The sequence below is a fragment of the Centrocercus urophasianus genome, unplaced genomic scaffold (genome assembly GCF_019232065.1).
Source record: "Centrocercus urophasianus isolate 14NV4802_14NV808 unplaced genomic scaffold, USGS_Curo_1.0 seq_405, whole genome shotgun sequence".
Taxonomy (NCBI): domain Eukaryota; kingdom Metazoa; phylum Chordata; class Aves; order Galliformes; family Phasianidae; genus Centrocercus; species Centrocercus urophasianus.
In genome coordinates, this window is record NW_024884984.1 from 1 (window position 1) to 22,877 (window position 22,877).

At 51.5% G+C, this 22,877-nt stretch overlaps 1 protein-coding gene across 1 annotated transcript; it reads left to right on the forward strand.

Moving 5' to 3' along the window:
• The first annotated feature begins 742 nt into the window (after positions 1-742).
• Positions 743-22,325, forward strand: DENND6B (DENN domain containing 6B). The gene is made up of 20 exons (XM_042833167.1): positions 743-880; positions 5,603-5,641; positions 5,732-5,774; positions 6,886-6,998; positions 8,908-8,988; positions 11,138-11,243; positions 12,331-12,410; positions 12,654-12,716; positions 13,521-13,576; positions 14,062-14,184; positions 14,564-14,659; positions 14,757-14,851; positions 15,397-15,462; positions 16,093-16,157; positions 16,594-16,683; positions 17,642-17,695; positions 18,035-18,144; positions 19,429-19,531; positions 20,390-20,464; positions 20,809-22,325. The coding sequence occupies exons 1-20, from the start codon at positions 743-745 to the stop codon at positions 20,929-20,931; spliced, it is 1,719 nt and encodes a 572-aa protein (XP_042689101.1). The 3' UTR covers positions 20,932-22,325.
• Positions 22,326-22,877: the final 552 nt, after the last annotated feature.

Genomic DNA, 22,877 nt, shown 5'->3' on the forward strand with positions numbered 1-22,877 from the left:
CCACAGCCTCCTTGGACAGCCTGTTCCAGTGCCTCACCACCCTCTGTGTGACCCCTCTGTGTTATCTCCTCCCCAAGGTGAGGTCCAACAGCCATAAATGCACGGCGGACAAGGACTGGGATATTTTAGCTTGGAAAAGAAGAGGCTCTGAGGAGAACTGGTGGCTTTCCAATACTTGAAGGGAGCTTATAAACAGGAGGGAGAAGGGCTGCTTTTGAGAGTGGATAGTGATAGGACAAGGGGGAATGGTTTTAAACTGAGATGGGAGGAGGTGGTTTGGATATTAGGAGGAAGTTTTTCACTCAGAGGGTTGGAACAGGTTGCCCAAGGAGGCTGTGGATGCCCCAGCCCTGCAGGCATTTAAGGCCAGGCTGGACGTGGCTCTGGGCAGCCTGGGCTGCTGGTTGGTGACCTGCACACAGCAGGGGGTTGAAAGTGGATGATCGTTGTGGTCCTTTGCAACCCAGGCCATTTTATGATTCTATCATCTTCCTCCAGCAGTTCCCATCCTGCCCAGCCCAAGGAGCGGGGCAGACCGCAGGGCAGCAGCCCGTTTCCATGGTAACAACCGCCATGACACCCCGCCGCCGGCCGCTCTGCTCCTCCGGAGCAGTCTCTATGGTAGGCGCGGATGGGCCGGGCTATGCGTGAGTCCTCCAAACCGCAAGGGGGCGCAGCGCGGCTCGGCTGGGCGGAGCTTTGGGGGCCGGGCCGGGCCGGGCCGGGCGGAGCGGGTGCTGCCATGGACGCGCTGTGCCGGGCCGAACCCCGGCCCCGCCGACCCGCAGCCGCGTCTCCACTGCCTTGGTCCCGCTTCTCCGCATGGTTGGATTGCGTCTGCGTGGTCACTTTCGATCTGGAGCTGGGCCAGGCCATGGAGGTGCGAGGAAGGAACGGTGGGCCTAAGGGGGATGGCGGGGAGCTGAACGGGAAGCGGGTTGGGCCGCGCCGTGTTTGACGGCTGAGGGCCGGGGAACGTGAGGTGGGAGCGATGCTGAGGGCCGAGCCGGCAGCGCTGCGGCGGGTTTCCCGTTTCCTTTTATCCCTGCGGGGAGAGAGGTGTCCGAGAGCTTCTGCCGCTGATCCCCAAAGGATGGGGCCGTTCTGTGCTGTGAAGCTTCTGAAGGAGTGAACGGGGAGTGCGGCCCATCTGTGGGGATGCGAGGCCTGAAGGTGGCACCTGCTACAGACTGAAGTCCAGCGTGTACCTGCGATCTGTCCTGTCGAGTCAGACCAGGCATCTGCCTGGAAAGAGTACGGATACCAGGATAATAATAATAACGGGGTGACTATTAGCCTTTACTTCACAGCTGTGTTTTCATACTGCATAGAATCATAGGACGGCCTGGGTTGAAAAGGACCACAAAGATCACAGAATCACAGAGTCGTAGGGGTTGGAAGGGACCTCCAGAGATCTGCAAGTCCAACCCTCCTGCCAAAGCAGGATGATCATCTGGTTCCAGCCCCCTGCTATGTGCAACCAGGCTGTCCAGTGCCACATCCAGCCTGGCCTTGAATGCCTGAAGGCCCACAAAGGGACTTTCTTACCCATTTTCTTGTCTGCCTACCACTATAGTGGAGGATTCATTGCCAGCCATCCGGTGCCGTTGTTATCTTTCTGCTTATCCCGTTTCCCTGTTGTTTAGGTCAGGTCTGGACACTGTGGCTGCAGCGGTGAAGAGGCCGTTCAGTGATCAGGGCCTCTGGGCTGCACGTTTTTGGGTTTGAGAAATGGTTCCGTGGCACCGCCCTGTGGGACTTGGGCCTGACTGAGCCTGCAGGGGAAGTTGGCTGTGGATGATATTGGCTGAGGTCAGAGCTTGTCAGAGCCTGGTGTTGGTGTTGCGGGTTCACGGGTGCTGTCTACAGCAACAGGCTGTGAGTGCTGGGAGTGGCTTGCAGCACCTCACACTGCAAAGTGAGGCAGAGGAAACCTTGCTGACTGAAGGTTGCATCATCGGTGTAAATCTGTGTGTGACGAAGCAGGCATCACAATGGTAATAATTAGGGGACATCTCAGGACTAGAAGTGTCTCAGAATCATAGAATGATTGGGTTGGAAGGGGTCTCCCAGCCCCACCCTGGTGCTCACTTCCAGCTCAGGTTGCCCAGGTCCCCATCCACAGCCTCAGGCAGCTCCAGGGATGGGGCACCCACAGCTCTGGGCAGCAGTGCCAGGGCTGCTCCACCTCTGGGGAAAAAGATTTCCCTTCACATCTGACCCCAATCTCCCCTTTTAGAGTTTATAGCCGTTCCCCCACATCCTGTCATTCTTTGCCTGTGTATCAAGCTGTTCTCCTCCCATTTATCAGCTCCTGTGAGATGACTTATGCCCACATGACTTGTGCTCTGAAAACCAGCAAGTCCTGACTCCTGTATTTACAGAGCAGCGAGGGTGTTTGAAGCAAAACATGATGCAGAAATGAAGATCTGGCTGCAGAGTCGAGTGCAGAGAGTGATGGCCAGTGGCTCAACGTCTGGATGGGGATCAGTGATGAGTGACCCCACAGGGGTCAGTGCTGGGATTGATACTCTTGAGTGTCTTCAGAGAGGGGGACAGACCCTCGAGCAGGGTCTGTGTTGGTAGAACAGGGGGAAATGGCTTCAATTGTGGAGAGATTTAGGTTGGATCCAAGGAAAAACAGTCTTTCACAGGGAGGGTGGTGAGGCAGTGGCACAGCTTGCCCAGAGATGTGGTTGGTGCTCCATCCCTGGAGGCTTGGAAGGCCAGGCTGGATCAGGCCCTGGGCAGCCTGATGGAGCTGTGTTGTCCCTGTGCATTGCAGGGAGTTGGAACGGATGGCTCTCAGATTCCCTTCCAGCTCTAAGGATTCTGTGATTCCATGAAACGGAGCGTCCTTCGCAATTCTGACTCCTGCACTTTCTTCAAAGAGTCCATTTGAACGAGGAGGGGGGAGCACAGCTTTGGGAGGATCCCTTTCCCACACACAGGCACTGCTGAGCTGCAGAGTCACCCTGAGTCATTGTCTGGATTGGTCTCTTTGTTGCTGTGATCACTGCGGGTGCCAACAGCCACACTTCAACGTGTGTCACCTCCCGGCTTGTTGGCCCTGAGGGGGAGAGCTGTTGCACAAAGGATGTGACATAATTTGAGCCAGATACTCAGCCAACATTGAGGTCAGATAATGCAAATGCTTTCAACAGAATATGCAACTTTTAATTAAAAAACAAAATTTCACAGAATGGTTTTGGATTGGAAGGGACTTCAAGGATCACAAAGATCCAGCCACCCCACCAATGCAGGGCCACCAACCTCCCCATTTCACAGCAGCCCAGGCTGCCCAGGGCCCCATCCAACCTGGCCTCCAACACCTCCAGCCATGGACGGGGCATCACAGCCTCTCTGGGCAGCTCTTCCAGCACCTCACCACTCCCATAGCAAAGAACTTCCCCCTCACATCCAACCTCCATCTGCCCTCCTTCAACTCCAAACCATTTCCCCTCGTCCTGCTCTCATCTCCCCTTTCCAAGAGTTGTTCAGATCATCCAGTTCCAACCCCCTGCTGTGTGCAGGGTCACCAACCAGCAGCCCAGGCTGCCCAGAGCCACATCCAGCCTGGCCTTGAATGCCTGCAGGGCTGGGGCATCCACAGCCTCCCTGGGCAACCCGTTCCAGTCTGCCTGGACTCTCAAGCTCAGGTTTGGATCACGAGCAGCACGAGGCTGCTGCACTTCTGAAGGGTCAGCATCAACCGTGCAGGTCTGCGTTAATGAGACAGCAATTAGCAGAGCTGATTATCTGCAGTCTTCAGATCAGTCACAGCCACGAGGAAGCATTTGGTCGCCTCATGCAAGAAGCAAGCATGCAGAGGAGCCTGCCTGCCCCTGCGGTGCAGCTGTGAGGCGTCCCTTCGTGCTCCAGCCCTCCTGCTCCCACCTCAGCGTCGTGTGGGCTAAATTTGCTCCCGCATCGTCTCCTCCCTCTCGTCTCAGCAAAGCTAATTGGTTTGTAATTTTTAATTGTTGGTTTGACGCTCTCTCTGAAGCCAAGGAATCGGCAGAGAAGTGCAGCGTGCTGGCGGGGCGCCCACCTTATTTATAGAGCTGTGCTGAGCAGAGCTCTCAGAGCTCCAGATGCTCTCACGCTGACCTCGAGCAGAGCTGCTGGCACTTCTTCAGGGCTCCTCTGCTTCTCATCTGCTTTAAAGCCACCCATGCTATTTCCCCTGTATTCAGCACTGGTGAGGCCGCACCTCGAGTGCTGTGCCCAGTTTTGGGCCCCTCACTGCAAGAAAGATATTGAGGCCCTGGAACGCGTTCAAAGGAGGGCAACAAAGCTGGTGAGGGGTCTGGAACACAGGGCTGATGAGGAGAGGCTGAAGGAGTTGGGAATGTTCAGCCTGGAGAAGAGGAGGCTCAGGGGAGACCTCATTGCTCTCTATAACTTCCTGAAGGGAGGTTGTGGTGAGCTGGGGGTCGGCCTCTTCTCTCGTGTCATCAGTGATAGGACCAGGGGGAATGGCTTCAAGCTATGGCAGGGGAGATTCAGGCTGGACATGAGGAAGTATTACTTTTCAGAAGGGGTGGTCAGGCACTGGAATGGGCTGCCAAGGGAGGTGGTGGAGTCACCGAGCCTGGGGGTGTTCAAGGAAAGGCTGGATGTTGTGTTGAGGGACGTGGTTTAGTGGGAGCTATTGGGAATAGGTGAACGGTTGGACTGGGTGATCTTTTAGGTCTTTTCCAACCTTGGTGATTCTATGATTCTATGACTCTATGCTCTCTGAGCAGTAAATGCTACAAAGGCAGCGTGGATACTTGCATGGATTTGTAAGTATCACCGTTTCCCTCCTCACCAGGTGCCACGTGCGGCCCAGGGCCGCTGTTGCTGTGATATTTCTTGCCCCTCGTGTGCCTTTCTGCTGTGGGTGTTGGTTGCCTGCAGCTCTGTGCTCACCCCTGAGCTGAGGAATCTTCCCCTCAGTTCTTTCTATTGGGTCGCGGCGGATTGCAGGCATGGCGCTGTCAGCATTTCCGTGGATCTTCAACTGGATGCTTCAGAAGTCTTGAAGGTCCCTTTATCCGAGATGCTGGATGGTGAGCAGGGTGCTGCACGGCTCAGCCGTCACCGCAATGCTGACGAAGCGCGAGGTGCCAGGCCTGCTTCTTCCCATGCACGATAAACCTCGTCTTTCTGACAGCAGCTCTCAGATCAGCGAGGCTCAAACTGAGCTCTGCATCCCCTCCGGCTTCTCCTGCCCATCATTTATTCTTTGTAGTTGCTGTGAGCAGCATCCCTGGCCAGCCAGGCGCTCGGAGCCATTAAATACATGTTTCACCCTCGGCTCTGGTAGATGCTGAGCCTCACGCCAGGCTTGCTGGCACTCAGTGTGAGCAGGGTACGTTGTTTCCCACGTTGTTTTCCCATCTGTGTGTATGCAGAGCTTCACTTTCAAAGCTGTTCTTATTCTGACCCCCCCCCCCCAGCTTCTCTTCTCCCCTCCTTATTGCTCAGGATGCCACCTTTCCTCTCTCCCTTGGTGTTTCTGGTGAATTGTTCCATGAGTTTCTAGCAAGAGTCAGAAAAATCAAAGCAAGAGCAGCACAGTGACTGACTGACTGACTGACTCTCATCTCTTTTGCAGTTGGTGTATCCTTATGACTTCAGATTAACAGAGAAGGAGGTAAGCACTCCGTTTCGTTCCTTCTCCTGTTAAAAACACCGCGTGGCGGCGATGGAGGTTTGCTCACTCTGTGTTTTTGGCTCCTTGCAGAAGACCAGTATCTGCTACTTGTCCTTCCCTGACTCCTACTCAGGTAGGTGGCATCTGCTGGCCTCCCCTGCGGGCCCTGCGTTGCCATTATGAGAGAAATGGGTTCATGATGGAAGCAGTGAGTCATTGCCTGATGCAGCGCCGGCACCAAGCAGCACCCAGCCCCAAGATCTGAACTCCTTTTTGTCCTTCTGGTTGCTCTCTGGCTACAGATCTGTGATCCACTGGGTGGCAGGATGCCTTCCTGGTACCTTGCACGCTTCACCCATGTGAATAATACATTAAAAAAAGAGTCAGAAAGGGCAAATTTTGCAGCTGTCGACTGTCAGCATGTTTGAGTGCTCAGTGAAAAGGAGTAGATGGGGAGGGGATGCTGCTGCAGCAGGCGTTCCCAAAGCTGCTGTTTATCAACCAGAGGGGATGCAGTGGTTGTGTTCATTCGTATGAATGCTCATGGCTTTCAGGCTGGCTCCTGAATGCTGTTTGCCCAATTCTGATGCTCTTGGATGTGCTTTCACGAGCTTCTCAGAGCTTAGGGAAAACTCAGCGCTCCTTTGATGAAAGCCAATTGTTTTCTAGCAGGAATGCCCTTGTAACAAACACAGCAATCTTTGCAGTGCCGTGGTTGGAAGGAATTATGCCCCTTAGCCCTCTGTAGCAGCTCAGTTTGCTTTGCCTTGGGTTTTGTTCAGAGAGCTCTGGTGTGTTTGATTCCTTCCTCACAACCAATCTCTTTGTCAGTGCTTGACCTCAAGCTCTCCCACCCATCCTATCCACTCCCAAGCTTTCACACCCTTTCTTTTTTTGTTGTTGTTGAGTTCTTGGTGAGCAATGCTGTAGAACCTGGGAGGTTCCCAGCTGCAGTGTTCGTCTTGCTCACTGCATTGTGCAAGGGGTTGCTGCTCAGTCAGCATTTGTTTGCTCCTGAATTAAGGCTGCTGGAAGGTTTCTTGGCTTAAGGTGGGAAATGGTGGCTGCAGCCACACGGGATGGCTGTGAGCCTCCCAGCAGTGACCTGCTGAGCTGCGACTCAGTGACGCCGCCCCTTGTGTTCAGCTACGAGTTCTTCCTGTCTTGAGCTTCTGATTGGGGTCATTCCCTGCTTTCTCCTTGCTGAAACTTCTCCCTGAACATCTGTGATCTTCTCTGCCCAGGTGGCCTTGGGGACACTCAGTTCAGCTTCCGCCTGCGCCAGTCTGGGGGACAGAGGAGCACTCACTATGAGGACGATGGCGAGTACAACAGAGAAGCACCCCTCACACTGCAGGTCGGTTGTGTTTCGGTGCTCTGAGTAGCCCTGTGAAGCAAGCAGCAGTGCTGCTGGCTTTAAAATCCAAACGTGCCCTCGGTTGGTTTAGAATTACTTATTTGCTTTGGTTGTTTTCCCTTGAAGAGTCAGAAAAGAAGAAAGCGTTCAGCGCAGGGATTTCTCCTGCAGTAATATGAGTGCAGGGCCATGCTGAGAGCTGCAGCTGCACCAAGAGGTGGAGCTGAAGCAGGAGGAGTCCAGGTTAAATCACAGAATGGTTTGGGTTGGAAGGGACTTCAAAGATCGTGAAGATCCAACCCCTCTGCCTCATGCAGGGCCACCAACCTCCCCATTTCACAGCAGCCCAGGCTGCCCAGGGCCCCATCCAACCTGGCCTCCAACACCTCCAGGGACGGATGGGGCATCACAGCCTCTCTGGGCAGCTGTTCCAGCACCTCATCACTCCCATAGGAAAGCAGTGGCTCTGTCTGGGCAGAGGGAAAGGAGAAATGGTGGGACCCAAGTGACATCCAGCGGGGTGCACGGCTGCCTGTGCGTTACAGCGAGGCAAAACAAGACCATCCTTGTCTGTGGAGAGTGAGATGTTTACCTGCTTGCTTGAGGGAGGGCGGTTGTTTGCGTAGGACCTGTGCACATGGAAACTGGCACGGCCCACATCTGTGCTTTGCCTTGCTCTGTGCTGGCTGCTTTAGCCATACCCAGCACTGATACCAATCCCTGAGCTGTGTGTCGTCCAGCTGCAGGCTCTCTGCCCATCCCATGCAGAAGGAGGGATGCATTCAGCACTGTTGCTCCCTTTGCTGAAGCAGATGGCCTTTGGATCAGCTCATCCTCTTCTGTCACAGGAGCTGATGCTTTCTGTGCTCGTGCCTCAACACTTCTGCATCCGTTTGTGGTGTACAGCAGCAAATGGGCTATGGGTTTCAGGAGGAGCAGGAGGATTTTGTTGCCTAAATTCTGCCTTACAGATTTATTTTTTTTTTCAACTTGTGTACATCTTTACTGCTTTGCAGTACCGGGATGACAGTAGTTGCAAATGGGATCCTGGGCTCCATCGAAAGAGGGGTGGCCAGCAGGGACAGGGAGGTGATTGTCCCCCTCTGCTCTGCTCTTGTGAGGCCTCATCTGCAGCACTGCGTCCAAGTGTGGAGCCCACAGTACAAAAAGGACAGGGAGCTGTTGGAGAGGGGCCAGAGGAGGGCTGCTAGGATCATCAGGGGACTGGAGCAGCTGCCCTGTGAGGACAGGCGGAGGGAGCTGGGCTTGTTCAGCATGGAGAAAAGAAGGCTGCGGGGTGACCTCAGTGCAGCCTGCAGGACCTAAAGGGAGCCTACAAACAGGAGGGGAATCAACTCTTGGAAAGGGTTGATATGTGTAGGATGAGGGGAAATGGCTTTAAGTTGAGGGAGGGGAAATTGAGGTCGGACATCAGGGGGAAATTCTTTACCCAGAGAGTGGTGAGGTGCTGGAACAGGCTGCCCAGAGAGGTTGTGGATGCCCCGTCCTTGGAGGTGTTCAAGGGCAGGTTGGATGGGGCCCTGGGCAGCCTGGTTTAGCATTCAACGTGGAGGTTGGTGGCCCTGCATGTGGCAGGGGGGTTGGAGATTCACTGATCCTTGAGGTCCCTTCCAACCCTGGCCATTCTGTGACAGCTCCTGTCTCTAAAGCAGTAAAGACAGATTGCCAACAAAGCGAGTTCTGTTAAAAAGCAACACTGGAAAGACAACCAAGGCTTCAATCCTGGTGCCAGCGGTGCCTCCAGATGCAACCTGAGGGACAATCTTTGTGTTTGGCACTGTTAGCTCTCCTTCCTTCTTGCTCCCCCCGTGGCAAAGAGTGCTTGAAATGAGGGAGCTCGTGGATGGCAGCGTTTGGGCTCCCCACAACAGCACTGTTTCTCTTGCAGAGGGAGTCGGCGCATTACTTTGGTTACGTATACTTCAGGCAAGTCAAGGACAGCTCGATGAAGAGAGGTTATTTTCAGAAGGTGAGTGCTGAAACCAGATAGCTTGCTGCTCCCCTCTGCTACGTAGCTGTCAAAAGGCACCTCTCCATAGCTGTCAAACTGCACCGCTTCCTACGTGACGCCCGCGGCGCTTCTGCAGGAAGCAGCAAAGGTCGTGGAGAAGAGGAATATGTGGAAAGTGTCATTCCAAACAAACCTGGACGTGGTTGCCATGGTGTGTTAATCACATGAGCGGTGACCTGCTGTGTGAATCACGAGATCCTGAGGTACTGGAATAGTTCCTTCAGTCTGTGCTCTAGTGTTACAGACAGAGAGGGGACGTGCTCAGCTAGTGCTGTCTGTGATGTTAAACCCCAACCCTGCCCTGACTGATCTTTCTCCTCCCTGGCAGCCATCTGGGAACGGGCTGCTGCTGTGCTGACTGCTTCTTGCTGGTGGCAGTGATGCTGCTGTTACCTCACAAGCCTCATCTCTCAGCGGAAACTCCTTTAACACAGACAATGGAAAAAAAAATATATATGAATGTAAACCTGTATTTTGGTATAGGTGTGCTTAGAATTATTCATGCAGATGGGTACAGTAACTGCACGAGAGAGTGGGATTGCAGATTCTCCCCAGGGAGGGAAGACGCTTTGATCTGAAGATGCACTGTTTCCTCTGTGGATCCACAGAAATACTCCTTCAGGAGGGATCTTTCACCTCACAAGAGATGGACTTTGAGCACCTGCAATGGGCCTCCACCTGTCCCTGTGCTTCCTGCAGGCAGTGACATGAAGTTTCTTTCGAAGAAACGCTTCAGTATAGAAGTCAGATTCCTCATCTGCAGCCAAGCAGTGGATGGATTGCTTTAAAAGTTGTTGAAGTGGGAAGCTTCGTAACGTGGGCTCATGCACTTGGTCTCTTAGAGGCTTTCAGAAGTAGAGGGCAGGTAGAATTCCTCAGTGAAATTTAGTGTCCTGTTTGGATGGCTTGCTTGATTTTGAGTGGCAAAGCCCTGGCTCAGAAATGAGGTGTTGGGATGAGCGTTGCTGAAACACTCCTCGCATCCTGAACAGCGCGTTCTGTACCGATCAGAGGTGGAGGATCATCAGAGTCGTGATGAATGAACCCAGTGGGACTGAATTGGAAAAGATGCTTATTAAAAAAACAAACAACAAAACCCACGTGAAACACACGTGTATTTCAAACACAGCAATAAAAGCAGCAACAACCACCGAAAAATCACTGCTGGAAACACATCCTCAATATTCTGCAACAGCCTCATGTGGCACCAGGGGGGTTTAGATTGGAAATCAGACAGAATTTCAGGGGAGTCAACTCTTGGAAAGGGTGGATGATAGCAGGGCGAGGGGAAATGGTCTGAAGGTGAAGGAGGGCAGACTGAGGTGGGGTATCAGGACTTGCAGCGTCGGGTGGATGTTTGGATTTGACCTTGCAGGTCTTTTTCCAATCCAAATGGTTCTGTCATTCTTCCTCCCCAGCGTTCCTTTATTTTGTTTGTCTGCCTCATTTCAGTTTCGACCGTCTGCTTCTTGCTCTGTTCTCTCTGCTCTGGTTATTTTGGTAGCTTTGAACCTCTTGGCCATTTATTTTCTCCTACAGTGGATTTTTTTTTGTTGCTAGGTCACAAACTTGTGCCATCTCACTTGCAGCGGCTCCCTTCCAGAAGCTGTCAGCTGTGCTTATTTATGAGGAAACTCCTCGAAGGCTCAGCTGGGAGGAATTCTACCAGGGACGGTGCTGCTTTGGAGCTCCTTTTGAAATGATCTCACTCAAGGCTGACAGTCTAGTCTCAACCAGTCCTTGGGCTTGCCTGAATGCAAGATTTCTTCGCAAGTCAAACATCTGAAACTTCAGATCTTGATACACTTTCCTTAGCTGTAGGATAAGAGCTCGAGCATCCCTCAGTTTGAGCTTTTCTTCCTGCAAAGCCTGAGCCAGAGCTTTGTTGTTGGCCTGGAGGCTTTTCATTTTCGCAGAGGTGGTGGCTGCTCTTTTGCATTTCACAGTTGAGATCTGGCTGATTTTACTCAACATCATCCATTTCTGATTTCTCATGATGTTGGTTTTCAAGCAGAGCCCTCTAGGAAGCAGCACAGGCAATATACTGTGCCAGAAGAGGCCACAGCACGGTGGCTCTGACTCCTAATGTCCTTTTTTCCCCCCCCAGTCTCTGGTGCTGGTGTCACACCTTCCGTATGTGAACTTGTTCCAGTCGTTGCTGCAGCTGATTGCTCCGGAGTACTTTGATAAACTGGAGCCGTGCCTGGAGGCAGGTGAGCCATCAGATTGATGGGGAGCAGTTGGCATATTGAAATCTTTCAGCCTTATTATCAGGAGGTTCCTGAAAGACAGCTGAAATGCTCCAAATTCATCCATTCTGACACAAATTCCGTCAGGGAAAAGACTTTGATCCAAATGCCTGCCTTGTCAAAATGATAAACAGCTGTAAAGGATGCACGAATGGGAAGTGTCTGACAATCCTAATAGGCGATGCTGTCAGTTGTGCATCCAAGGTATTCCCAAAGAGGGGCAATGTTTGCTCATGCGACGTCTCTGTTCAGGCCTTTGTTGCACTGTTTGACTTAATGATGCTCTGTCGTCGGTGCAGTGCTGCTGGCTGTGCAGTGGGAGCAGTGCTGCAGGCATAAATCCAGCATCTGTCCTAAAATACTGTGTCCAGTTCGAGTACTGTGTCCAGTTTTGGGCCCCTCACTGCAAGAAAGATATTGAGGCCCTGGAAAGTGTTCAAAGGAGGGCAACAAAGCTGGTGAGGGGTCTGGAACACAGGGCTGATGAGGAGAGGCTGAAGGAGCTGGGAATGTTCAGCCTGGAGAAGAGGAGGCTCAGGGGAGACCTCATTGCTCTCTATAACTTCCTGAAGGGAGGTTGTGGTGAGCTGGGGGTCGGCCTCTTCTCTCGTGTCATCAGCGATAGGACCAGGGGGAATGGCTTCAAGCTATGGCAGGGGAGATTCAGGCTGGACATGAGGAAGTATTACTTTTCAGAAAGGGTGGTCAGGCACTGGAATGGGCTGCCAAGGGAGGTGGTGGAGTCACCGAGCCTGGGGGTGTTCAAGGAAAGGCTGGATGTTGTGTTGAGGGACGTGGTTTAGTGGGAGCTGTTGGGAATAGGTGAACAGTTGGACTGGGTGATCTTTTAGGTCTTTTCCAACCTTGGTGATTCTATGATTCTATGATCCTAAAGCTGAGCAGTTATTTGATGTGGGGCTGGTTTGCAGCTCGCCGTGGGGACGCATGAAGCGGGAGGGAGCAATAAGAAACGGGCAGAACTCGCAGGGCCAACTGAATGAGCTGCACTGAGCTCCTGTTCAAAGCATTCTGTTTGTCTGCATCCCTGCAGTGTGCAATGAGATCGACCAGTGGCCGCCTCCGGTGCCGGGACAGACGCTGAACCTCCCAGTGATGGGGGTTGTCATTCAGGTACGAGCTGCTATGAATGATGCTCAGCAGCAGACTGGGCCAAACTGGGAAGGAGAACGTCTGCTTCCTCTCCTCTTGGGTGTTAATGCTGCTGTTGGCTCTAGATTCTTTTCTTTACTCATAACCACGGTGCAATTAGAACTGGGAATTGAGAAAGCTTTTCACGAGGGTGGTTATTAGGGAAGAAAGTACATTGTGTGTGCGTGCTCGTTCCGTTTCCCTGATTAATTTGTTCTTAATTAGGTGAGAATCCCATCCAGGGTGGATAAGCCAGGATCAAGCCCAGTGAAGCAGTTCAATCAAGAGGTAAAGTGTGGCATGGCACGAGTCACTGATGGGCAGAATAAGGACTAGAAGAGTAAGAAAGGAGGGGTGGAACTGCAACTCTTTGAGAGCCTTGTCCCATCTGAAGCCATTTTGGTGTGGGATCAGTTCAGTCTGAGTAACCCATGTGGAGCAGACTGCGTGCTCTCCTGTCCGTGTCTTTGAGAACAGGACTCTGCACAGTGCTTCGAGTTATGCACGAGCTGTTGCTTCCACAGCTTTTGTTCACTTTCTTTCCTGGGCATGAATGCATGGGTGGCTCTTTGCAGAACTCTGCTGTAGTCTTCTGTGCTGTTTTCGTAGTGCTTGCAGCTTGAACACTTTTACTGCTTTGGTTCAGCTTCAATTTTGATTCCTGTTCATCTCATCTTTTCATTTTATTTCTCCTCTCTCCTTTGAATAACGTTATTGTCTGTCTATTACACAGTTCTGGGCTTTTGGTAGCCATATTTCCAGCACTTATTGCCTGTGCCTGTATCTATGTCTGTATCTGTGCTCTGCCTTCAGGCAGGGGAAGCTCCAGAAAGTAAAGGAGTAGTTATGGAGGAGGCCCTTGAAGAGAAGGGATTCTCAGTTCTCATCTAAGAAAGGAAATTCATTTGAACCTGGAACGCCCAACCTAGATCTATTCCTGGCTCATATCTCCAAGCATTGATATCCTTCTTTTAGTTTTGGGCTTATTGTGGAAGGAGCTGTTTTTGATGCATCAGTTTAGATGACATTTTAATCAGGATGCTTCCATTTAACAGCAAAGTCAGATTTGTTTGTTTTTTGTTTTTCATTTAGAATCTCTTACCAGCCCCACTGGTTCTCCCAAGTGTTCACGAACTGGATCTCTTCAGGTCAGAGCCACTGTCCCTGCAGCCCTCTCCTCTCCATCTGCTTTGTGTCCCTCCTGCTCACAGCATGCTGTAGATCAGGGGGAGGGAGGGTCTCTCTCACATCCACTGCTGCTCTTGTTTGAGGAGAGTTTCTCTTCTCGATCTCAGCTTAAGCACTGAAGTATTCACCCCGTGCATCTGAGCCAAATCTTTCAACACTGTAGGTGCTATCCTAATGCATGCTTACATCTGTGTAAGCATTTTATTTTGCTTAGATGAAAAGCCATACTGAAATCAATTGCTTGACGTGACCCAAAGCATTTCCTGTACACCCATATCAGGTGGTTGAGCTGTGGCTTGTGTAAACAACGTTCTGCTGTGGGATACAAGAAATCAGTCCTAGGTTTCAAATGCCCAGAGGCACATCTGGTTATGTGATAATAATGTCTGGTCTTTTGTGAGCTGCCTCTCTAAATTCCACTTCTCATTCTCCCTGCCATTAACAGGTGTTTCCAGCCAGTGCTGATTCACGTCCAGATGTTATGGGAGCTGATGCTGCTGGGAGAGCCAATTGTGGTGATGGCACCATCCCCTACAGTTTCTTCTGAAATGGTTCTGGCTCTCACCAGGTAACACCTCATTTGGAGACACAGACAACGATCACACCAATATCTGGCAATTTTTCAGACGTGCTTTTCTGGGAGGTCAGTTGCATTTAGGTTGAGTTTGCCTGTGAAAAGCACGTAAGAGAAGAATTAGCACAGCAAGACAGTCTTGTTCGTGTTCCACCAACAGCAGAGAAGAGGGAAAGGGAGTCCCTGGTGTTGGGATTGCTGATGGGTCACGGCCCTGAGGAGCTTTCTCTCCCCAGCTTTGAACTCTAGCAAAAAAAAAAACCCAAACACCTGAGCACTTTGGATGGCAGGACCGAACGCCGCTCTTGGATATGTAAGCACACATTCCCCATTCATGAAGCTTCGATGGCAACTCTTCTGTCTGTTGTTACAGCTGCCTGGCTCCCCTGAGGTACTGCTGCGACTACCGCCCCTATTTCACGATCCATGACAGTGAATTTAAGGAATACACCACCAGGACACAAGCCCCGTGAGTAGCTGACAGCCCCATGCTGCCCACTTGCAGCTGTGTGCCTGGAGGAAACCCTGAGGGTAACGTCGTTCTGTGCTCTTTCCCTTCTTACCAGGCCAAACATTGTTGTGGGAGTCACGAACCCTTTCTTTATCAAAACACTCCAGCACTGGCCACACATCCTTCGGGTTGGGGAGCTCAAAATGTCAGGTAAGGGTGGAACCGCGTCCTGTTGTGCTGCTGTGCCTTGTTGGGGCTGGCAGGGAGTTGTAGCCATCGTTTTACACGTCTGCATTCTTGTGAGAGCTGGGAAACCGAAGGAAAGGCTGGACTGAGGCAGCTGGTGCGCAAGGTGAGCGTGAACTTGGTGAGGATGAATGGTTGAGAGGAAAGCTTGCTGGGTTTTTTCTTCTGAAGCGTGAAGAAAATGAGAGCAGCTGGGTAGGGAAGAGAAAATTCCATAGACAAGAAAAGTAGAAGGAGAGACTCTACGAAATGCAACAAACTGCTGCACTCTGGGCTGAGCAGCCCGCAGTGGTGGCTGTGGGGCTGTTTTGCAATGCCTCCTGAGCACGTTCCCGGTCCAAACTTCCAGCCTGAAAGCTGGCACGTGAGAAGGCTTATGTGAGGACGGTGCTAGGAGAGGATGTGGTTTGTGATACATAAGCTTAGCACAGACATTCTCAAGTGTGCAATCTCTTGTATGTGTGAGAGGAGATCAGAACCTGAGCGACTTCTCTCCTGTCCCTCCCCAGGTGACCTGCCCAAGCAAGTCAAGGTGAAGAAGCTAACTAAACTAAAAACCCTAGACACAAAACCAGGTATGTCCTCTTGTGGTTTAATTCTACCTACCTTCCCAGGCGGGGGATTTTAGTGGCTTTGCAGACATGAGCATCGCACGCCTTTGGTATCACAATAAGTGGGACGTCTTGGTGTCCTCCTGCTCCATCTGCTACGTGGCCCTCTGTAAGGGCGTCCCCCAGCTAATAAAGAAAAGAGCTGTGCATCTTTGTTCTGAGATTGAAAAAGACAATTTACATTAATTGAGGCTAATTATTTTGGTGCTGGGGAGCAGACTCTTAATTTTCTTGCTTTTACGTATCCTGTCCGCTTTAAGATGCGGTGGAACTCAAAGGAACTCACTCAGCTGGATGCAGCCCTTGTCAGTTCACTTGCTGCTCGTGTCAGGCCTGGCCACGAGCCGACCTCAGTGAGTTATCTCACCATAAACACAGGATAAGAAGGTCCCTGAGGTAACGCAGCGATGCTGCTGTGAGCACTGGCTGCGTGAGCAACGTTGTAATTTTTGTAATGAATTTTATACGATGTTTACAATCAACCCCCTCACACACACAGACAGTGCTAGAGACTTCACTGCGCCACGTAATGGTGCCTCCTCGAGATCTGTGGGCAAAAGCTTGTTTCTAACATCGCTTTCTTTTCCAACCTAGGAATCTACACTTCTTACAAAACGTTTCTTCACAAAGACAAAACTCTGATAAAAAGATTGTTAAAGGTGAGCAGCTCCAGCCCTGCTCCACATCATGCGTGAGGTGGTGGGAAAACTCTGCTGGCAGCTCGGCTTAGCAGACAGAACTCCACAAGCAACAGATTTATCTTTAGCTTGACTTAAGTGCCTACTGATTTGAGTCAAGTGCACTTGAACGCCTTTCTCAGGCCAGCTTTAAAGTTCTTCACTTGATACCATAGATTAAAGGCTGGCAGAGATGATAAGCTGAGTGAGGACAATCCTTACTGAACAAAGAGTCTGGAGAAACAGATTCTATGTAACGCGAGTGTTGTCTTGAACCAGGGAGCAGGATATGTTTTCTGGGCAGCGCGCTTTCCAAAATGCTCAGGACTGGCTGCTTCTAGCTGCAAAGTTTGCAGATCCTGTGTCTATCTGCATAGCAGAGCATAGCATCTTTGTGAACGCCCTGCTTTGCTCGCAGGGCATCCAGCGGAAACGCCCGTCTGAAGTGCAGAGTGCCCTTCTGAGGAGGCACCTCCTGGAGCTCACCCAGAGCTTCATTATTCCCCTGGTGAGTTGGGCAGGGACTCGTCAGGGCGGTGTGAAGGCAAAGGGAGGGAGTGGGATGCTTGCTGAAGTGACAAGTTGGCGCTTGCTCTCTTTGATTCGCCTGTATTAGGTTCAGGATGTGGCACTGGGGAGATATTTAGCTCCTTCCTATGGAGCAAAACGTCTCTTGATTGAGAATTTCAGTAGTTAGCATGAAAGTCTGCAGGTTGAATATGTGGCACGTCGCGTGTGAAGGCAGAATGCTTGTTGCTGCAGTGCAGAAATAGTTACCCCCCCCCCCCCCGTGATTTGATTCTAATGCCAAATCTTTGCTCTTTTCCCCAGGCAGTCAAAGCAGATAAATAGTGATGAAGAGACGTGAACCCCAAACCTTCCTCTTAGTGCTAGAGTCAAACCTATGCCTGTGTGAAGAGGTCCCTGCTGAGCAGCTCAGGAGCTTGTCCATGTGGTGACTGTTCCCCTGAGGCAGACTGCTGTAACCAGTGCTTGCTTTCGGGGCTTCCTGAGCTGGTTTCCTTAGGGAGCCTGTAGTCCTTTATTGGTGACCATCCAGTTGCACGTGTCTGGCTTCTTCACTTTCTCTTCTACATCATCATAAGGTGTAGTAAATGAAGCAACAGATCACCCCCTGAGATTTTAGGGCTTCCTGCCACCATGGTAGGAAAGGTGGAACTAGCTGATGCTTGAGGTCCCTTCCAACCCAAGCCACGGTTCTTCCCACCTGACCTTTTCTTGTGTCCTGTGTAGGATTCTTGCAGCGTGTGGTTTTGTGACCTGACCCCTGGTGAGAAGCAGGCTGGGGTGCTTAGGCTCACGTAAAATGCAGCCATAAAGGAAAAGGGGAGAGCAGGAGGCCAGGGATTGCGATGCACTGGAGAAGCCCATAACTCTCAGTGACCCTGCAAGAGGCTCCTTGATGGTCGTAACATCTTCCTGTTCGTTTCTTTGTTTGTTTTTAGGAGCACTATATTGCAAGTCTGATGCCTCTGCAGAGGGCCATTACTCCGTGGAAAGTAAGTTCAACCTTCAGAGCCTTCTGCTTTCTTTCCACTGGGTATGACTCTGCCATATGCTGATTGTGTGTTCTGATACACTGCGTGAACTTCCCTCGTTAAAGGAAGAGGCTTAAAAAAAAGTTGAAACAAACACGAGGACAGATGCTTCCTGTTTTGCAGTAAGCTCGGCTACTGTGAACCTAATTTGTATTTTGCTAGCAAGGCTGGTTCAGATGTTAATGTCTCTTGAGTTACAGTTTTGAATCTGTCTTGTGCAGCCCCCTGTGCTGCAGATACAGAGCTTGATTTCCCCTGGTTTCTCTTGGGGGGGTGTAATGTGGTCCTTCTGTTGCACAGAATCCCCCACAGATTCGTCCTTTCCGACAAGATGATTTCATGAAGACCCTGGAGCACGCTGGCCCCCAGCTTACCTGCGTCCTTAAGGGTGACTGGTTGGGTCTCTACAGGTACGAGTTCATTCATTGCATACACGATCTCCTGAACAGCTGGTGCAGTTTATAATGAACGTCAAATCCTGAATTAGAATTGAGAACAAAAAGGGGATTTTGGGGACAGAGACCGGTCACAAGAAAAACTCATTCCTATGAAGAGTTGGTTGGTGTTGGTGAGGAAGAGCAGAACGCAGAGTCAAATCATAGAATCATAAAACGGCCTGGGTTGAAAGGACCTCAAAGATCATCTGGTTTCAACCCTGGTCTAGCCAACCCCCAGACCAGGCTGCCCAGAACCACATCCAGCCTGGAAATCAATCTTTTCTTTCCTGTAATCTCCGAAATATGGAGCTCCAGTTGGGTTTAGGACCTGCAAACCTGAAGGTGGAGAACTGAAGAACACCTGGATTCTCACCGATGGGAAACAAGGGGTCTTGGCTTTGCTGTCAGCTGTGTTGTTCATTCTCTTCCAGGGAATGTCTCTTTTTTAAGTGCCTGGCCCTTGGCAGGTGGAGCAGGAAGGTGTGTGGTTGTACACTTTGGTACAGGATTCAGTGCCGCTTTGTTTGTAGTGCAAACCAGCAAGGCAGTTTGCACGTGAAAGACAATTTTTTTAGGGTAGGATTTAGGATAGCGTGTGGGAAAGTGTGCCCATAGCTTTCATCAAGGAGAACTGGTTTTGTTCTGAAGTTCTCTAATGCTCTGAGATGAAGGGAGGAGTAATGCTGCCCTGTCTGCTTCCCTGTGTAGCCCGGTGAAAACTTGTTTATTGCTGTGCCATGCTGGAGAGGCAGGAATTGCACATCCTTTGTCATCGCCTGGGTGATACCTTGCTTATGTGGGAGAGATGCAAAGAGCAATTATTTGGGGTTCGGGTCAGTGCCAGCAAGTATCTGACAGCTTTCAATGTCAGGAAAGAAGGGGAATCGAGCCAGATACTGCAGAGGAACGTGAATTTCTTCCTGTGGTTGGGCCATCCTAGTTGTCCACCAAAAAAGTGGTTATAGATAAACAAGAAGGGCAAAGGGCAGTGCTGATTGAATCGGTTCAGGCTTGAGCTGATGCAGAGGAAGGTGTGAGACTGGCAGGACCGTCCCTCTGTTGGTGACGATCCGCTGAGGCTGCATCGTGCCAATGCCTGATGGAAGAGGAGATGTGAAAAGAGCTCATTAGCTCATAAGCAGTTGACACCAAGTCAAAATGCCTGCGTCTGCTGCACGGGAAGGGAAATGTGGAGCCAGTGTTGTACTTCTTGGGATCCCTCCTGTCCCCTTCTCACTGTCACCTTGCTTTCTGCAGGCGTTTCTTCAGGTCTCCCAACTTTGATGGCTGGTACCGTCAGAGGCACAAGGAAATGACCCAGAAGCTGGAAGCCCTTCACTTGGAGGCCATCTGTGAAGCGGTACGTTCCAGCTGCTCGTGTTCAAACCAGGGCTGGAATTGTCAGGCCCGACACCTGGAAGATGAGAACGCTCCTTGGATGTTCACCGACGCCTCTTGGTTCTCTGGCAGAGTGGGGATGGTGCCTGGTGCCCAAGGGAGGCACAGGGCTGCCTCGTGCCTGGGTGCAGAGGTGTCCTCGTTCCCCACAAGTGCTGTTATCCAAGCAGCCCCACTTGCTTAGCCAGCGTAAACCCGCTCTGGTTGCTCCTGTCAACTGTTTCTCATTCATCAGGCCCTTCCCAAGCCAACAGAGTCCCAGACTGGAAACGTCATCTGTTGCTGGCTCCCTTAAATGCCTATTGAAAATAGGTAGGAATTTTAGCAGCGATCGCTGGTGCAATTTCTAAAACTGAGCTGCTGCAGGGATCACCCCAGGAGCTCTGGCATCCCTCCCAGTGCACCTTCAGCTGCAGTGCTTGCTTCACCGGTTAGCTGTGCAGGTCCTCGAGCGTGGTGTGGGAATGCCAAAGCTGTTTCCTTTCTTAACAGGCCTGACTCTGGCAAATAGATGTAAGTTCTGAGCGCAGCACGAGATTCAGAGTGCTGACTGGAGGAGGGGAACCCTGCACCATCTGCGTATTGCTGCATCTTTCCTTGATTCTTCTCTTGCAGGCAAGAGCTTGATGCTGTCGTGGGCAGAAAAGTGGGGAGAGCTCTGTCTTGCTCATTTAGGCTTAAGTGCAGTGAGCAGAGTTATGAAAGAGGATGAGAAACCTCCTCCTCGCTTTTATTTCAGGCTTTGCTTAGGGGTGTCTCTGAGAAAAGTTTCTGTAAAGAAGAAATGGCTCTGAAAGAAGCTGTTCTTCTCTTTCTGTAGAACATCGTGGCATGGATGAAGGACAAGTCAGAGGTGGAGATCGTAGACCTGGTGCTAAAACTCCGTGAGAAGCTGGTAGGTTTTCCTCCCCTCTTCCTGTACTCGTTCCTTCCTGTGTCCCTGTGGCAGGGAGTGATCAGGGGGTGTAGATTGCAGCTGATGCTTAGAAAGCTTTGTTCTTCCTCCCTCATTTGGAGGACTGGCAAATGGGACAGTGGTGATCCTTAGAGGTTGCCTGCGAGAGAATTCCAAGTTCTGTCTCGTTCTGTCGGCCTGAGCCCCAGCTGGCAGCTTCCCATCTCTTTTCCCTTAGCCCCACTGCAGAGACAGCGTGAGGTTTGCTGAGCCAACGCCAAAGCAGAAAGAGGACACGAAGCTGTTTCAGGTCTCCTCATTTCCCCTTTCCTCCCTCCCTGCAGGTGAGAGCCAGGTGCCAGCACCTCCCCGTAAAGGAGGAGACCCTGCGGCGTGTGGGCCTTTACATTGAGACCATCATTGACTCCTTGCCTGAAGATCTGCAGGCCGTGCTGCACCACCACTGAGTGCCCTGAGGGGCTGTTGCAGAAAGAAGGGCCCTCCCATGCTGAGAGCAGCAGCTGCGGTCACGCTTGGAAAGGAAACTTCTTCCCTGATCCAGCCTCCGTGGCCCTGCCAGGACCTTCCTCAGGAGCGTGTTTGATTTCTGAGCTCACGGATCAGAACTGGAGCAGAAATGGGAAACCACGTGTGCTGTTCTGCCTCGTCCTGCTGCAAGGAGCTGGATTTAGGGGCCCGTAAATGAAAAACAGTTTCCTGCGTGGCTGCTAATAGGTCAGAAAACGGCAGCCAGGCTTTCAGCAGCATGCGATAGGCTGTGCAAAACATGTTTTGCCCATATATACACATATCCATCTTTGTCTAGTGCTTGGGCTCTCAAAATTTCAGTGCCGTCATCCTGCCTGGAAGAAGTGGGATCAGGGCTGTATGGGGGAGTTGTTTTCAGGACGGCTCCTGCTGGTGATGAGAGGGATGCTGGTTCCCCGCATAGAAACGACGTGGAAAAGAAGTGTTGCTGCCCATTCAGCAGCCTGACTCATAGCAGCGAGAGCTTCAGCTGTGATGGGAGTGGGAGGCTGATTTGCTGGACATGGAACGCTGTTTTTTCTTCAAGGCAAAGAGAAAGAGAGAGGAAAAAAAAAAAAAAGGGGGCTGATGCATCTGCAAGGAGCAGAGCTCTCCGGAGAGGGCAGTTGTGCACTGTGTGAATGGCATCAGCTGGCACAGCCCTGCGGAGAGGAGCTGGTCTCCAACTGGAATTTATTCTGCTTGGAAAAATCGAGTATGGTAACATGTAGAGTTGGAGCTGTGCCTTGGGCAGCAAGGTGTGTCTAACATGGTCAGCCCACTTGCTGACCTAAAACACGGTGCAGGATCTGATTCGGGCAGTCTCACGATTGCTGCCACTGCATTCCACCATCTGCCAGTTTATCCAGCGACCTGGGGTGCCTGCAGAACGTTTTTCAGGATGGGCTGGGCAGCCTGATGCACTCCTTCCCACCCCAGGAGCAGAGGTGAGCGCTCAGACCGTGCAGAGCTGCTGCAGCTCTCTGTTGGCAGTGCTGAGCACTCGTGTGGAGCGAGCTGCCTCCTTCTTCAACCTCAGCCCAGAGTGTTGGGGCGATCTCAGCAAGTGGTGAAGGTTCTGTGGGACAGCACAGAGGGGAATATGGCTGCTCTTCCTGCTGCCTTCAGCCTAGAAGGAGCAAAGCCTTGGACGTACTGCCCCCCGTAGCATTTTGTGCCATGCTCCTTAGCAGCAGCCCTCCCTGTACAGTGTATATTGTGTACATAGTTTGTGCGTGTGTTGCTGCTGTGATAGCTCTGCAGTGACTGTGGTGGACTGAAGCACTGATGTATAGTAGAAAATAATAGTTTAAAAAAGAACTGAGCCACGCTGTTTCTTGGTTTTTGGGTCTGAGATGAATTTGTTGAGGAATCTGGGCAGAGATGCTGAATTCATGCATGGAGCTTCTGTCCCTTAGGGAGCTGTTTCTGTGAAATTGCCCCATGTGGAACCAGCACAGTTCTCATCTCCTGTGTGTGTCACCATGTCCTGCACACAGACCTTCACCTACAAAGCTCCAGGTGTGCGAATGGCAATAGCTACTGCAGCTCCAAATGGAATTTATTCTGCTTGTTAGTCTGGGCAGTGTGTGAGCACGCACCCTGTGGCGCTCAGCAGCCCCAGCTCCTCATCCTGCTCTGCAGCAGCACAAAGATCCTCGTGTTCACAAGTGTTATTCCCCTTCAACACTGCGTTCTCAGCTTTGTGCTCCTTCCAAGGAGGGCAGTTATCACACTTCTTGCAACCAGCTGCCCACAATTGCCATCTTCACTTTCCTAACAGCTTCTGTGTGCCATCGCCTTGTGCCATGCCCTGGCTGGAGGTCCAGATTTGCACCCCAGCTTTCAGAGAACCTTATGGGACCCCTGTCCCCATCCTCCCCAG